The sequence below is a fragment of the Mastigoproctus giganteus genome, chromosome 11 (genome assembly GCF_048544385.1).
Source record: "Mastigoproctus giganteus isolate SK-2022 chromosome 11, ASM4854438v1, whole genome shotgun sequence".
Classification (NCBI taxonomy): domain Eukaryota; kingdom Metazoa; phylum Arthropoda; class Arachnida; order Uropygi; family Thelyphonidae; genus Mastigoproctus; species Mastigoproctus giganteus.
In genome coordinates this window covers 159,920,252-159,935,745 of record NC_143585.1, presented here as the reverse complement: position 1 = coordinate 159,935,745, position 15,494 = coordinate 159,920,252, and the positions used below count along the sequence as shown (strand labels likewise).

General features: G+C 37.9%; 1 protein-coding gene across 1 annotated transcript in view; it reads left to right on the top strand.

The window, feature by feature from the left end:
* Nucleotides 1–15,494, top strand: part of Ranbp16 (Ran-binding protein 16) — a 902,587-nt gene that overhangs the window by 872,480 nt on the left and 14,613 nt on the right. Inside the window, exon 25 of the mRNA XM_090384993.1 lies at nt 4,475–4,602. Within this exon, the coding sequence (XP_090241119.1) occupies nt 4,475–4,602 (128 nt within the window). The remainder of the gene's footprint in view (nt 1–4,474; nt 4,603–15,494) is intronic.

Sequence of the window (15,494 nt, the reverse complement as noted above, 5' to 3'; positions counted from 1 at the left end):
TGACCAATTTGATTCGATACTATGATGTGGTCACAAAGGAACTGGATGCAAAAAATAATTTTGATATCATATACAGTACTTGCATTTCGGCGATGCTTTTGATACTGTTACACATGGAAGACTTCTGTACAAATTTGAGCGGTATGGCATTAAGGGAAAGTTGCTGCAATGGATAAAGGGATGGTTGAGTGGAAGATGGCAGAGAGAGAGTGGTAATAAATGGACACTGCTCTATGTGGACTAATGTTATTAGTGGAGTCTCCCAGGGTTTGGTGCTGTGCCCATTGTTGCTTTGTGTATTTATCAATGATATCGATGAAGGTATATCAAGCTTAATGTACAAGTTTGCAGATGATACAAAGGCTGGCAGGGTTGTTAATGACAGTAAACACAGTATGCTACTTTAGAAAAGTTAGATCTAGAAAAGCTAGACAGATTGCTGAGAAATGGCAACTGAAGTTTAACATTGACAAATGCAAAGTACTGCATATGGGTAGCAGTAACCCAAGAGTAATGTACCAACTGTGTGGTACTACACTCAGGGAGGTGGAGAATGAAAAAGACCTGGGGATAATTGTGCAGTCAGATATGAATTTCTCTGAGCAGTGCAGACGGGCTGCCAGAGCAGGTCATGGAGTTGTCAATGATATATAGGAATTTTGCTATCAGAGAAAAGGATGTGATTATCCCTTTGTATAAGGCAGTGGTCAGGCCACACCTTGAGTACTGCATACATGTCTGGACGCCTCATTTTAGGAAGGATGTAGAGTTGCTTGAATGTGTACAAAGAAGGGCAACAAGATTGGTGAGGGGAATAAGGGGGTGCACTTATGAAGAAAGGCTTATGGTCTGCAAGTTGCAGCATCTGGAGACTAGGCACCTGCAAGGTGATCTGATTGAGGTGTATAAGGAGGCCTTGAATGGTTTGAACAGGCCCAATGTTGATGGGATACTTCCACTTGCTCAGATTATGAACCTGAGGGGGCATAGATTCAAACTGAGGAAAGACAGTTGTAGAATAGATGTGTGGAAGTTTGCCTTTAGCCAGTGGGTAGTTGATTGCTGGAACAGACTTCCATCTGTTGTTGTGGAAGTTGATAGCTTAAATAAATTTAAGAGTGAACTAGACTAACATTTGGAGTGGCGAGATGGGTGAAATGGGAAGGTTTTTTTTTTGGCTGATGCTGTATAATCTTGTTTTCTTGCATCATATGCTTCAACTAATGCTAATGCTAAATTCTCCTCTCCCCAACCCACTTGATTGCTGAACGATTGCCACATGATGTTCATGGCATACTAACCTTCAGACAATGTCTTTTTAGTTCCCCCACCCTCCTCCCACTGCAGGGTTGGACTTGGCTAAGTTTTGTAAAGTCAAATCTTTTACAAAATTTAGAGGTCCTTTGGAAAATGTCTTATTTTGAATAATCAACTGTGCGTGATTACTGATGCATGTGATTTTCTAGAATCTTATTACAATGCAGAACATTCTTATGGCATTAAAATTCTGCTGGCTGTCAAATATAAAATGCATAGATTCAAACTTGCACTAGAATTTTTAGAAGTATTATATTAAATATTAAACTTTACTTAAATATACGGTAAAATTCCTTTAAAACAAGAGGTGATTTAACAGATAATTCTAAGTCCCATCCAACTTCTCCCTTTATTATTAATACTTTGTGCAGTAGCTCACACTCTTTTAGTAAAACAGGGTTCAGGCCACTGGCTTCTAAATGCGGTCGATCTGCCAATTTGCACTGGACCAGTGTGACAGATTATGGTCCATTTCCCTCAACATGAATACATACGGTAAACTTATGGCATCTTATGTCTGTTAAAATAAATCAGTACATTATACATTACTGGCCAGATTATGCGAAATTGACATACAGGAGCTCCCTGAATTTGCATAAGTCATAAAACTCGACTTACGCAAATTCAACTTTACGTAAGTTTTTGCCAGCCGGTGCAACCTGAAAAAAAATGTGGAACCGTATTTTGCATCTGTAGGGATAAATGGAGGTATTGTGAAAATATCGTAATATGAACCCAATAACATATTTTTTAATTAAGATTCTTCGCAAAGCTTATTAGCTTAGTACTCACCTCTAGATCTGTATTGGTTAGGGTTAAATTTACATAAAGGAAAGTAATTTTTAATAGATTAATTAATTTAAAAACATGTCTGTAGGAAGAGGAAGTGCACCACTCTTTCAACACACGAATCTTCTTCATAATAATTTGATAAATGACAACCAGGAAAAAGTGGTGCACTTCCTCTTCCTAGAGACATGTTTTTAAATTAATTAATCTATTAAAAATTACTTTCCTTTATGTAAATTTAACCCTAACCAATATGGATCTAGAGGTAAGTACTAAGATAATAAGCTTTGCTAAAAATCTTATTTGCACTAAAGTTGAATTTTTATATTAATGGAGGGTGAAAGGTGCCAATAAATTGTATCTATTGTACCAAATTTCTTAAATAAAATTTGCTTTCAAAATAACACTCTGAACAAAATATTTTTACTCTTCGTGTATACATATTTCATCATTTTGTTTATTATTTTAAAGTAAAATGCTTCAAAAATACCTACTTATATATAGTAGAAAAGTACAGCATGATTTATACACCCCTCCCCAAGAAATTTTTTTAATTGGGATTTTATATTAACTGAATTCAGGGAACCAATTTTCAGAAAACAAATTTTAAAAGTCCAGATTTTACTCCTTATTGTACAATAAGCACTTCATGCATATATACTAATATATCTAAAAAGCAATGCACTAGCAAGAATTCAAAGAAGCTAAATTAGCATAGGGTATGATATTGGTTAATCTTGAAGAAACCGGTGAAAAGAACTATGCTACAAAGAAACTAGAGAAGAGGAAATGCAATGTTATTAGTATCAGTAGTGGCAAAGGATGCAAGAAAGCAAGCTTATAAAGCATCAGCCAAAAATAAAAGAAAATAAATAAACCTTCCCACATCAACTGCCCATCTCTTCCAATAATTTGTCTAGTTTGTTCCAACAATCAACCGCCTGAAGGCAAACTTCTGCACATCTATCCTACAACCACTCTTCCTCAATCTGAATTTATGCTCCCTCCTGTGTGTAGTCTGAGTGAAAGGAAGAATCCAATCAGCATTGAGTTTGCTTAATCTATTTATTACTTGACTACTTCAGAGAAAAATAAAAATCAGATCATTTGTTATGTATTTTCTTATATATGAAAAAACTAACTAAACCAGTCTAAATTGTTTTGTATTGTTATATTAATTAATAGAACATTAAAAGTCATTGCCATATCTTATCAGGGAAATGTTTGTCATCACATTAATTATTGCCAACTTTGGTATCATAATCATCATTTCATTACAGATTCAATAAATTGAATTCTGCTTGACCAACTTCTGGGGGGGGGGATTCTGTATTTGAGGGGGCTTGTTTTTTGTCCATATTTGGTCCTTACTTTCCTAAATATTTGTTGTGAAATATTTTTGGAATACCATTTTGGCTTTTCTGATACCAGGAATGTATTGTACTAACCCTTTAATCCATCCTGTAGCTCTTACTAGATGCATGGGAAAACTTTAGATAAAATAATCAACTGACTTGATTCCTTAAGGCACACCATTTATTAATTAGAAATCAGTATTCTTTTCAAAAAGCTGTCAATTCTCCATTCCATGGTTAAAGCAGAAACAAACCTTAAAACGTGTTCCTTCAGATTAGCCATCTAGTCACAATTTGCTTTGATATCTAAAAAGCATTTAATACAATAAGGGATCCTTCATTTCCCATTTTGGTGAAAAAATTTTTACTTTTTCAAGTGTTTCATGTGTTCAATTAATATTTCAGTTATGTATTTTTTTATTCATTGAGTTGAGATAGGGGATAAACTGGAAAGCTACAGTAATTACTTTTAGTTAGAGTTCTGTTTCTTAAGAAATTTGTCTCATTAATAGAATTAACTGTAGGAGATAATATAAAAGCTTAGTCCACGCTTTGGAGTCCACTGCAGTAAGTGTTTGCCCTCAGTTTACAGTTTGCTTTTGCTAGTTTGTGGAAAAGCATACACTTTGTTTTTCCATGAGCTTCATTTTTTTGTATCCCTCTTGAGGAATATGATCATACTCGTATATTTTAAACCCCAGTATTATAACACACAGTATATCAAGGTTGTTATTGCAGTTGATTTTTGGCACTCATTGGCTTGGTTGACATTGAATATTTTTTAACACATGCATTCTCAGAGATAGTAAGGTTTTGGATTATTTTAATGACACTGCTGCCAAACACACAAAAGAAAAGATACGTCACAAATTTTATTTGCTGTTCATAGTTTTTCAGAATGATTAGTGGAAGTCAAAAATAAAACTATAATTTTCATGCTTTACTGTGAATTATAGTTTGTTATTCTGTAGTATTAAAAAATATATAAGCATTCATTCTTCTTTTTAATTTAGTACTTTAATCAGTTGCGACAAAGTATTATACAAAGTCAGTCACCAGAAAAACAAGCAGTCATGGCTCAGTGGTTTGAAAATTTAATGGAAGGAATAGAGAGGAACCTCCTTACCAAAAACAGAGATAGGTAAGTGGTCAACTTAAAAAAAAAAAATTTACATTTCACGTTAAATTATCCCATTTTTAGAAAATTTGTATGAATGTACCTGTTCAATAGCTCAGAAATATTCTTTTAGTTTTCAGAAATGTTTCCTTTAATATTTATGCAGATTGCATTTTTGTACGTTTCATTTACTGAGATATACGAGTCTCCTAAAATGAAATAAACATCATAGCAAATATTATTCATTCTAGAAGTTATTTAACCTCTTGAAAGATTAATTATATACGAGGTGCTACCCAAATATTCCCAAAATTTGAATGTTGCGTGGGAACTACATCTAGTACGGACTTGTGGCACTAGGTAACACTGCATCCATCCTTTGTGAATCAGTGTGCCACGTGGGGTCGGGCTGGATAGAGTCATTGAATATTTATGCAACAGTTCTTTGGCGGTGTGTTTCACGTAGTTTGTGATTGTTGTGATGGCTGATGTGAAAGAGCAACGTGCTTGCATCAAGTTTTGTTTCCTTCTTAACGATACCACAGCAAAAACCCATTAGAGGTTGAAACAAGCTTTGGGTGACAATGCTTTAGGCCAGGCGCAGATCTACTACTGGTTTAACCATTTTAAAAACAGTTGAATGTCGGTTGATGACGACCATTGCTCTGGGCTTAATCATCGAGCACCACCCTGTAAAATGTCGCAAAACTTCAGGCGGTGATCCGTGAAGACCGCAGGCTGACATCCATGACATTTGTGGCATTGTAGGACTATCGTACGGCACGTGTCAGCAGATTTTGTCAGACGAGTTGAACATGAGAAGGATTGCGGCCAAGTTCAAGCCACGGTTACTGAGTGAAGACCAAAAGCAGCATCACATGAAAGTTAGCAGAGATCTTCAAGTACAGGATAGGAGTGATCAAAACTTCCTTTCTACAGTTTTCACTGGTGACGAGAGTTGGGTATATGGGTATGGCCCAGAAACCAGGCAACAATCATCCCAGTGGAAGAGCCCATCTTCGCCCCCACTGAAGAAAGCAGACAAGTGAGGAGCAATGTGAAGTCCATGCCGATCTGTTTTTTGGACATTGGTGGGATTATCCATAAGGAATTCATCGCTCCTGGCCAGACCGTCAACACAAAGTTCTATTGCAACATCCTGAGACTGTTAAGGGAAGCCATCAGGAGGAAACATCCAGAGACGTGGCACACAAATAACTGGGTCCTTCATGACAGCATGATGGCCCACACATCTCTTGCTGTGGTGTAGTTTTTGGCATCCAACAACATGACAATCATTCCCCACTCCCCTTATTTTCAGACTTAGCCCCCCTGCAACTTCTTCCTCCTCCCAAGAATGAAAATCAAGCTGAAGGGCCAAAGATTTGACAGTGAAGAGGATATCTAAACTGAATTGCAGGGAGTGCTGAACACTATGACGAAGAAGGACTTTCAGGATGCATTCAAATCATGGGAGCAGGTCTGGGATCGGTGTTTACGAAGGTGACAGTGGCAAATAAGACCCAGGGTGAGTCTAATTTATTTTATAAATACATTTCGCGAACTTTTGGATAGCACCTCGGACATATACAGGGTATATCATAACATGGGGGACCCACTTCAAAGAGGGATTTCGAACTAACAACAATTAAAAAAAGTTTAGATAAACATAGGTCTGATTTCACCTTGTTTCCGGGTTACAACCATTTTTATGTTCCAGCAATTCTTTCCATAAACTGAGTTAGCATAGCTGGCTTCATTCAATTGTTTAGGAACAATGCTTGATATCTGATAGAACGCCTTGCTGTAGTTATGTAAACAACATCCCATAATGTTCTTAGCATTAGCATTAGTAGAGGCATTTGATGCAAGAAAGCAAGCTTATGCAGCATCAGCCAAAAAAAAAAAAAAAAAAACCCACTTCCACTTCACCCCTCTGTTCGTTCAAAATACCTGTCCAGCTGAGCCTTAAACTTATTTAGGCTATCAACCTCCACTACAAGGGATGGAAGTCTGTTCCACCAACCAACCACCCGCTGGCTAAAGGCAAATTTCCGCACGTCTATCCTACATCTGTCTTTCCTCAATTTGAATTTATGCCCTCTCAGGTGATTATTCTGAGCTAGAGGAAGAATCCCATCAGCATTGAGCATGCTCAAACCATTCAAGGCTTTATACACCTCTATCAGATCACCTCGCTGGTGCCTAGTCTCCAGACACTGTAATTTGCAAAACTTAAGCCTTTCTTCGTAAGAGCACCCCTTTGTTCCATTCACTAATCTTGTTGCCCTTCTCTGTACTCGTTCCAGCAGCTCTACATCCTTCTTGAAATGAGGCCTCCAGACCTGTATACAGTACTCTAGGTGTGGCCTGACCATCGCCTTATACAAGGGAATAATCACCTCCTTATCCCTGCTGGAAAAATTCCTGTATATCATTGACAATACTCCATGAGCTACTCTTGCAGCCCATCTGCACTGCTCAGATAACTTCATATCTGCCTGCACAACCACCCCCAAGTCCCTTTCATTCTCTACCACTGTCAGTGTAGTACCACAGAGTTGATACGTTGCTCTGGGGTTGCTGTTTCCCATGTGTAGTACTTTACATTTGTCAATGTTAAACTTCATTTGCCACCTCTCAGCCCATCTGCTCAACCTTTCCAGATCCTGTTGCAGCAGCATAGTGTCAGTAGTGTCCTTGACAACCCTGCCAACCTTTGTATCATCTGCAAACTTGGACATTAAGCTTGATATACCATCATCAATATCATTTATAAATACAGAAAACAATAATGGACCCAACACTGAGCCCTGAGGGACTCCACTAATAACATTAGTCCACGATGAGCAGTGTCCGTTGATTACCACTCTCTGTCTTCTCCCCCTCAACCACCCCTTTATCCATAGCAGCAATTTGCCTCCAATGTCACACTGCTCCAATTTGTGTAGCAGTCTTCCATGTGCAACAGTATCAATAGCCTTTCTAAGATCCAAGTATATAATATCAAAGCTATTCCCTGCATCCAGTTCTTTTGTGACTGCATCATAATATCCAATCAAATTGGTCAGGCAAGACTTCCCCTTAACAAAACCATGCTGTGTCCGAGCTATAAATGAAGTCTTGTCTAAATGATCCTGCAGTGCTTCTTTAACCAGTGCCTCCATTAATTTTCCTGGAACAGAAGTTAAGCTCACAGGTCTATAATTACTTGTGTCAGCCTTTGTGAATTGGGGTCACATATGCACATTTCCAGTCTATGGGTACCTCCCCTGAGTCCAAGGAAGCTCTCATAATTATGGCTTAGGGTTTGCTTACTTCCTCTGCTGCCTCCTTTAATATAACTGGATAGATCCCATCCACCCCGGGTGCCTTTCTTGTGTTTATCTTCAACAGTTTCTCCTCCACTTTACTCCCAGTTATTTCAAGATTCTGTAGCTTACTGCTAGAGTTAAATACACCTCTGGCATTCCCCTCGCTGAATAACTCCTCATGTGTTAATGTCGATGCAAAATATTCATTTAGTTTGTTGGCTACCTGAGCAGGGTCATCAACAGTTGACTCATTAATATCAAGTGGACCAATCTGATTCATCCCCTTCCTTCTAGAGTTTACATAAGTAAAGAACTCTTTGCTGTTTTTCTTTGCATCCCTTGCCAAGGATTTCTCGTAATCTGCCTTCGCCTGTCTAACCTCCTTTGTAACTTGGTTGCATATCAACTTGTATCTATCATAGGCTTCTGTGTCATGTGTTAATTTGTAAGTATCCCATGCATTTTTCTTCTCTGCCATATGCCTCATTAGTTCATCTGACATCCATTTAGGCCTTGAACAAAAGCCTAGTAGCTTCCAAGATTAATTCTTTGAATGCTTCCCATTTTGAATTTGCTGTTGGTAACATCATCAGTTGGTCCCACTGTATAGAATTTAAATACTGTCTCAGTCCATCGTAGTCGCCTTTACGGAAGCAATAACCCTTCCCTTTACCCCTAATGGTAGTTACCTCTTTAAGTATATCCCACTTCAGCACACTGTGATCACTGCCACCTAGTGGTTCATTTATCTGCAGATTCTTAATGCATGAAGAATCACTGCTGATAATCAAATCAAGAGTATTACTCCCTCTAGTTGCCTCCCGAACATGCTGATGTAGAAAACAATCATCCAATAAATCCACAAAAGCCCTGCTAGTGTGTGAGTGACCAGCCCCCAAATTCCAGTCAATATCTGGGAAATTAAAATCTCCCATTATAAGACTCTCTGATTTACTGGCCCACTCTATTTCTCTGTACAGTTTCTTATTATACTCATCAGAGTCATTAGGCCTATAGCACACTCCTACTCTCAACTTTAATGTCCCAATGCTTATGTCACACCAAACTGACTCAACACTTCACTGTCCAGCGATGTCGAATGGCTTCACCTCCTTGGTTTTTATGTGTTTCTTAACTAATAGCATAACCCCTCCCCCCTTCCTATCCTGTCTATCCTTTCTGTAGACGTTGTACTCCACAAATTGCAGTTCTGCATTCCTTATATCTGTGTGACACCACGTCTCTGATATCCCAACAATATCTGTCTTTGATGTTTTGAACAATACCTCAAATTCATCAAATTTATTTACTAGTGGTTTCAGTTAGCTCTCCTGATAAGGGAGAACATTTGTTATTAACATTTTGATACTGTGTATTTGCTATGATAATGGAGGTTTATTCAAATCAAGAGATGGCAGACATGTGGCTGTATGCAGAAAACTTCCCTAATCATCATGTAATAACAAGACCTTTCAGAGAATACATAAATACTTTGCAGAAACTGGCTCATTTAGAAAACGAGTTTCAGACGGTGATAGGCACATTAGCACTAGAACTGTTGATTTGGAAGAACAGATCCTCAATTACGTTAAAAAAAATAATGGTGACAGCAAAGGATGTGGGATATATGACCATGTGGAGAATTTTACAGGACCAACAGCTTTATTCATATCATCTTCAGAGAGTACAAGGACTTACTGAAGCTGACTTCTTGCCACAAGAAGCTTTTTGTACTTGGTTTCTACAGATGTGTGCTTGTGACCAGCATTCCATATCCACTGTATTGTTTAATTATGAAGCTGGATTTACTGAGGATGATGTGGTCAATTTTCACAAAATTCATCAATGTGCTGAAGAAAATCCCCCTGCCATTGTTCATTCAAGACATCAGCAACAATTCAGCAGGAATAATTGACAACAATTTAATTGGGTCTGTTGTTCTGCCTGGGATTAACAGGATCATAGTACTGTAAATTTTTAAGAGAACATTTAAATGAAGAAGTTAAACATGATGTCATTCGTTGCATGTGATTTATGCATGACAGTACCCTGCCTCATTTTAGCTGTGCCGCTAGAAACATTTTTTGGATGAGCAGTTCCCTAATAGATTGATAGGTCATGCAGGACCCATTGCCTGGCATGCACACTCCCCAGACCTGAATCCACTCGATTTTTACTTGTGGGGCCATCTGAAAGCCATTGTTTATTCCACATTAATTGATAACATTGAAATGCTCCACCAATGTGCGGAACAAGGCTGCCACAGGTAGGCCCACCTTTTGCCCACTTAACCCCAGGGTCTCACATCTGGTGAGTATGGGCTTGGCACACCCAGGGTCCTGAGCTGGATATTGTCATTCTTCTCTTTCTTGGTGATTTCCTCTCTCTCTCTCTCTCTCTCTCTCACACAGGGTAACTCAGAAATTTTTTTTGCCTGGTGCAGCATAAGCCTCAGGCTTCCTGCACTATATGGCTAATAATAATAATAATCACCACGGTTCTGTGGGGAGGCACACTGTCCTGCTGGAAGAGTCCATTGCCATGTGGGTGCACGATAACCATGAAGGGATGCGGATGGTCTACAAGGATGGACGCGTAACCAGGACCTTTCAGAGATGTGTCTAGAAGTACCAGAGGCCCCAACAAGGTCCTGAGCTGGTCTTTCCTTTCTTGGTGATTCCCTTCTACTTTGACTCTCTCTCAGGGTAACTCTGAAAATTTTTTTTTTGGCTGGTGCAGTATAAGCCTCAGGCTTCCTCGCACCATACAGCTAATAATAATATGCCAATTTAACACGCCCCCAGACCATTATTGACTGTTCACATGCCTGAACAGTTCCTTGTTGACAGATACGCACTCTCCTGTCCACTCAAATAACTGGAAACAGGACACATCGAACCAGGAGACCCATCTCCAATCATCCAAGGTCCAGTGCCAATGTTCTTCCACCTAGTTGAGGAGTAGAGTCCTGTGTCATGGTTTTAGCAGTGGGACGCTGGTGGGTCTGCAGGTTCCATAACCTATTACAGCCAATGATCGCCTGATGGTCTTGGTGGAGATGTTCGTGGCACCTTCCTCGTTGAAGTCAGCCTTGATTTGTGCAACTTCCACTCTCCGGTTGGCTGAAACAATGCGAGACAGACATCGATAGCCACATTCATCCACGACCTTTCTCCACCAACAGGGGTGTCCACAATGAGATGTTATTCAGAAAATTATATGCTCTTGATACTGTCAAACTGGGATAGTGCAATTTCTGTACCACCTCTGCAATAGTGACCCATGCGTTGGAAGCCCACTATCATCCCTCTTTTAAAATCAGTTAAGTCACAACATTTACCAATACTGACAGCAGCAAATTACCATCTACTTGAATGCAGCATACCTATATACCTGCAGAGCGATAGGTTCATCCACTAGCAGGAGGGGGGGTAACAGTGTTGCATTGCCCAGGAGCCAGGTCCCGTGAATTCTATCCTTTCAGTGTACTTACATATATGTATGTGCGTATATCTGGGCCTAACCATTGACTGGAATATTGGTTTCAGACTAATATAATCTGTGAAATTCCACCCTTTCAGTGGCAGAACATGTTATAAAAGAGAATTGTGAAGGTGCATGATTCTTTATAGTGATTAATTTACTTCTGCACATAGGCTGCTCTTGAAAAAAAAAAAAAAAAATGTACAAGTTCTAATCCTTGACAATAATCTTGCAATGAAACTTCTTGCCCAAAGCACAGTAGGTTCCTTTTCTTCACCACTATAAATTTAAGGTTCCATTGCATCTGCAACGACTTCCTCCTCATTCATGCACCTGAAATGCAATGTTCACATTCACTTTGGGCATAGTCTTCAAAACACATTTCACCTCAAGTATAACTATGATGATTAAAAACTGAAAAAATTTAGGACTAAAGCCTCAACTTAAAACTTAGGGAAAATTCACTAAATGTACCAGGTTAATGCATTAGCATCACGTTTGTACATAGAGAATTAGCGAAAATGGCAAAATGACATATTTATCATATCTCATATTGTAAATTTCACAATGAAGCCTGATATTGCACTGTCTCGAATAAGTAATGCTTCACCAGTGGACACGGCTATTGTTACTTATTCTCAGTGAATACCAACACCCAGACGGCCGTTTCAAGGCTGGTTGTTCACTCTTCGATTTTTATCATATTTCATATTCACAATACGAGATATGATAAAAACGATGCAATTTTGCCATTTTCAGTAATTCACTATGTACAAACTTGATGCTAATGCATTAACCTGTTACACAGATGATTAATTAAGAAAGAAGTATGCAAAGCTTCATCCATTGCATCATTCAAGGCAGCATATCCAACATGTTTGAAGCAGTTGACAATCACTTTTTTTTGTCAAATTCACATTGTGTTTTGCTTTTGAAGCACAGAATAGTTTTGCCTTGAACAACTGATGTGTTGTTATGTGGCAGGTACTCAACAGTGATTGCTTTTGGTAATGAGGCATGCAGTTATGCACAAAGAGCAAGATTTTTTATTTTTCTCACTCATCTTTTGTTCTACATGTCTAATAAGTAATGTAATGTTCTTTGTAGGTTCATTCATAACATCATTGTCAATGGCTGCACTTTCTCTGAACATTTTGATAAGTCTTAAATTTCTGGAGCTAACTATTGGAAGATGTGAAATCTTCAGCATTCATCTGTTACACAAACAATTCAACCCTTCATTTAACTCCAGGGGCTCACATCTGGTGAGTATGGGCTTGGCATACCCAAGGTCCTGAGGCTGGATATCATCATTCTTCTCTTTCTTGGTGATTCCCTTCTACTTTCTCTCTCTCTCTCTCTCTCTCTCTCTCTCTCTCTCTCTCTCTCTCTCTCTCTCTCTCTCTCTCAGGGTAACTTGAATTTTTTTTGGCTGGTGCAGCATAAGCATCAGGCTTCCTTGCAACATATGTCTAATAATAATAAGCCATGTGGCATCCCCAATTTATAGCAATGTCAGTGGTAGGGCCTATTTTCTTTTTAATATTTGGAAAACATTTTCGGGGTTTTTTTTTTTCAATTCTGCTTGAACAATGCCAATATTTTGTCTCTTCTTAATGGATTGCAGTGCTTATTGCATGTAATTTTTTTGTTTTAAAAATATAAAAATATATTACAATTATTTCAACTTTCTGTGTCTTCAGACCATTAAAGTTTTTAAGGCACAGCATGTTTTAAGAAAATAAAAGGTCTGTTTTACACCTTTATTTTCAAGAAAAGAAAAAAATAATAATTCTGCTGAAAATTACACATGGAATAGGAACTGTAGCATCAGTCTCTTAGTCTGTTACATTTTCCAATTTAAAAGGCCTTGTAGTGTATGAAATTTCAAACATGGCTCGTGCACTTATATTTCTACTTATTACATATATAAAAATTATTAAAAAAATGTGTATATTCAGTACTATTAATTACCTCTGTTTTCAGGTTTATTTAAAAATTTATTTCAAATTTGACACCTTTACAGTGCACAAATGGAATTTTATATTTTGCTTCTGCAGAGCAGCCATTTGGAAGGAAAATAAGGTTTTGTGTTATCCTATTTCTCTTGTGAAAACAATAAATCTTTTAAACCCACCTAGGATAAACATTAGATGTTTATTGAACTAAAGTAAAAGAGGGAAAACAAGTAACCTGAAACTTTAAACAAAAACGTTTTCGAAACTTTATAGTACCATGCCACTCTTCAAGCAAAAGCCAAATAGTTGTAAAAACAATGGTCGGGCACCTGATAGGTTCTCACACTCATTGTTTCAACAAAAACTTTTAAGAAAATCACTTAAGAAACTGTTTGCAGTAGAAGTTTGAAAAATTAAAATTTTTAATCATTGATTAATATAGGAATATCATTATTGAGGAGCATCTCTCAGGTGCTCCACCACCACTGCTGGGCTAAAATATTTCCTTCTATACAAGATCTAGATAATTTGCATTTTCTGTCTGATCCTACCCAGTGCAGCAGATTAGTCTAAGTTTTCAATATTTATTTGATCTTTCAGAACGATGAACATTTCACACTGTTCATCATTCTCAGAGATGGCTGTGAACTCTTAAGAATGCCAAACTGTTTACTAATCTCAGTCTTGGCGCCTCCGTAGCCAGGTGGGCAGGAGTAGCAGTGCATAGCACACACTTCTTGATTAGACCGGGGTTCGAGCCCGTGAACACCAAATACGGAGGATGCGGAAAGGTCAGGGAATGACCACTGCATATACCCGGAACAATATGGCCTTAGTTGCTAATGCTCCTAAAAATCAAATAACATAACATAACATAATCTCAGTCTTAGAACACACACACACCATTATCTATAGCTTGTAAAATCTAAATTTTCTCTGCATTTTAAAAATCTACCCACTTCATAGGGGCCATATTGATAAACATAAATACTATAAAATAAAATGAACTTTTAGTTAAAGTTATCTTTATTATATCAACAGCTTTCTAATAAACAGCTTGTAAACTCATCATTAGTCTCAATAATTAGCATTCTTTCATTTGGAAATGCAAATATTGTAATAAAAAACAAGATAGAGTGGTGAAAACTTTTGGGTCATTATAAAAATTTATTGTAATTTAGATGTGCCTCTAAAGAATAGGTCATTATAATGAATATAAAATGGCATTTGATTTATGACAAATCAGCAGGGATTTACCATAAACATTGTTGTATTGTATATTTATCAATGATATTGATGAAGGTGTATTAGGCTTAATGTCAAAGTTTGCAGATGACACAAAGGTTGACAAGGTTGTTAATGCCATTAATGATAGTGTGCTACTGTAACAGGATCTAGAAAAGTTGGGCAGATGTTCTGAAAAGTGGCAACTAAAGTTTAACATTGAGAAATGCAAAGTACTGCATATGGCTAGAAGCAACCCCAGAAAAATGTACCAGCTGTGTGGTACTATACTCTGGGTAGAAGATAATGAAAAAAGAGCTGGTGGTAATTGTGCAGTCAGATATGAAGTTTTCTGAGCAGTGCAGACAGGCTACCAGAACAGTTAATAGTGTCTTCTCAATGATATACAGAAATTCTGCTAGCAGGGATAAGGGAGTGATTATCCCTTTGTATAAGGCAATAGTCAGGCCATACCTTGAGTACTGTGTGCAGGTCTGAAAGCCTAATTTTAGGAAGGATGTAGAGTTGTTAGAACAAGTACAAAGAAGGTCAACAAGATAGATGAGGGAAAACAAAGGGGTGCTCTTACCAAGCAAGGTATATGTTCTGAAAACTGCTGCGTCTGGAGACTAGGCACTTGCGAGGTGATCTGATTGAGGTGTATAAGGCCTTGAATGGGTTGAATCCCATCAAGCTGAATGCTGATGGGATTCTTCCTCTTACTGAGATTAAGAGTCTGAGGGGACATAGATTCAAGTTGAGGAAACACAGTTGTAGAATAGATGTGTGGAAATTTGCCTTTAGCCAGTGGTTGATTGATTGCTGGAAAAAACTTCCAACTGTTGTTCTGAAAGTTGGTAGATTAAATAAATTCAAGCAAAAACTGGATAAACTTTTGGAGCAAATAGATGGGTCAAATGTTAGGTTTTTTTTTTTT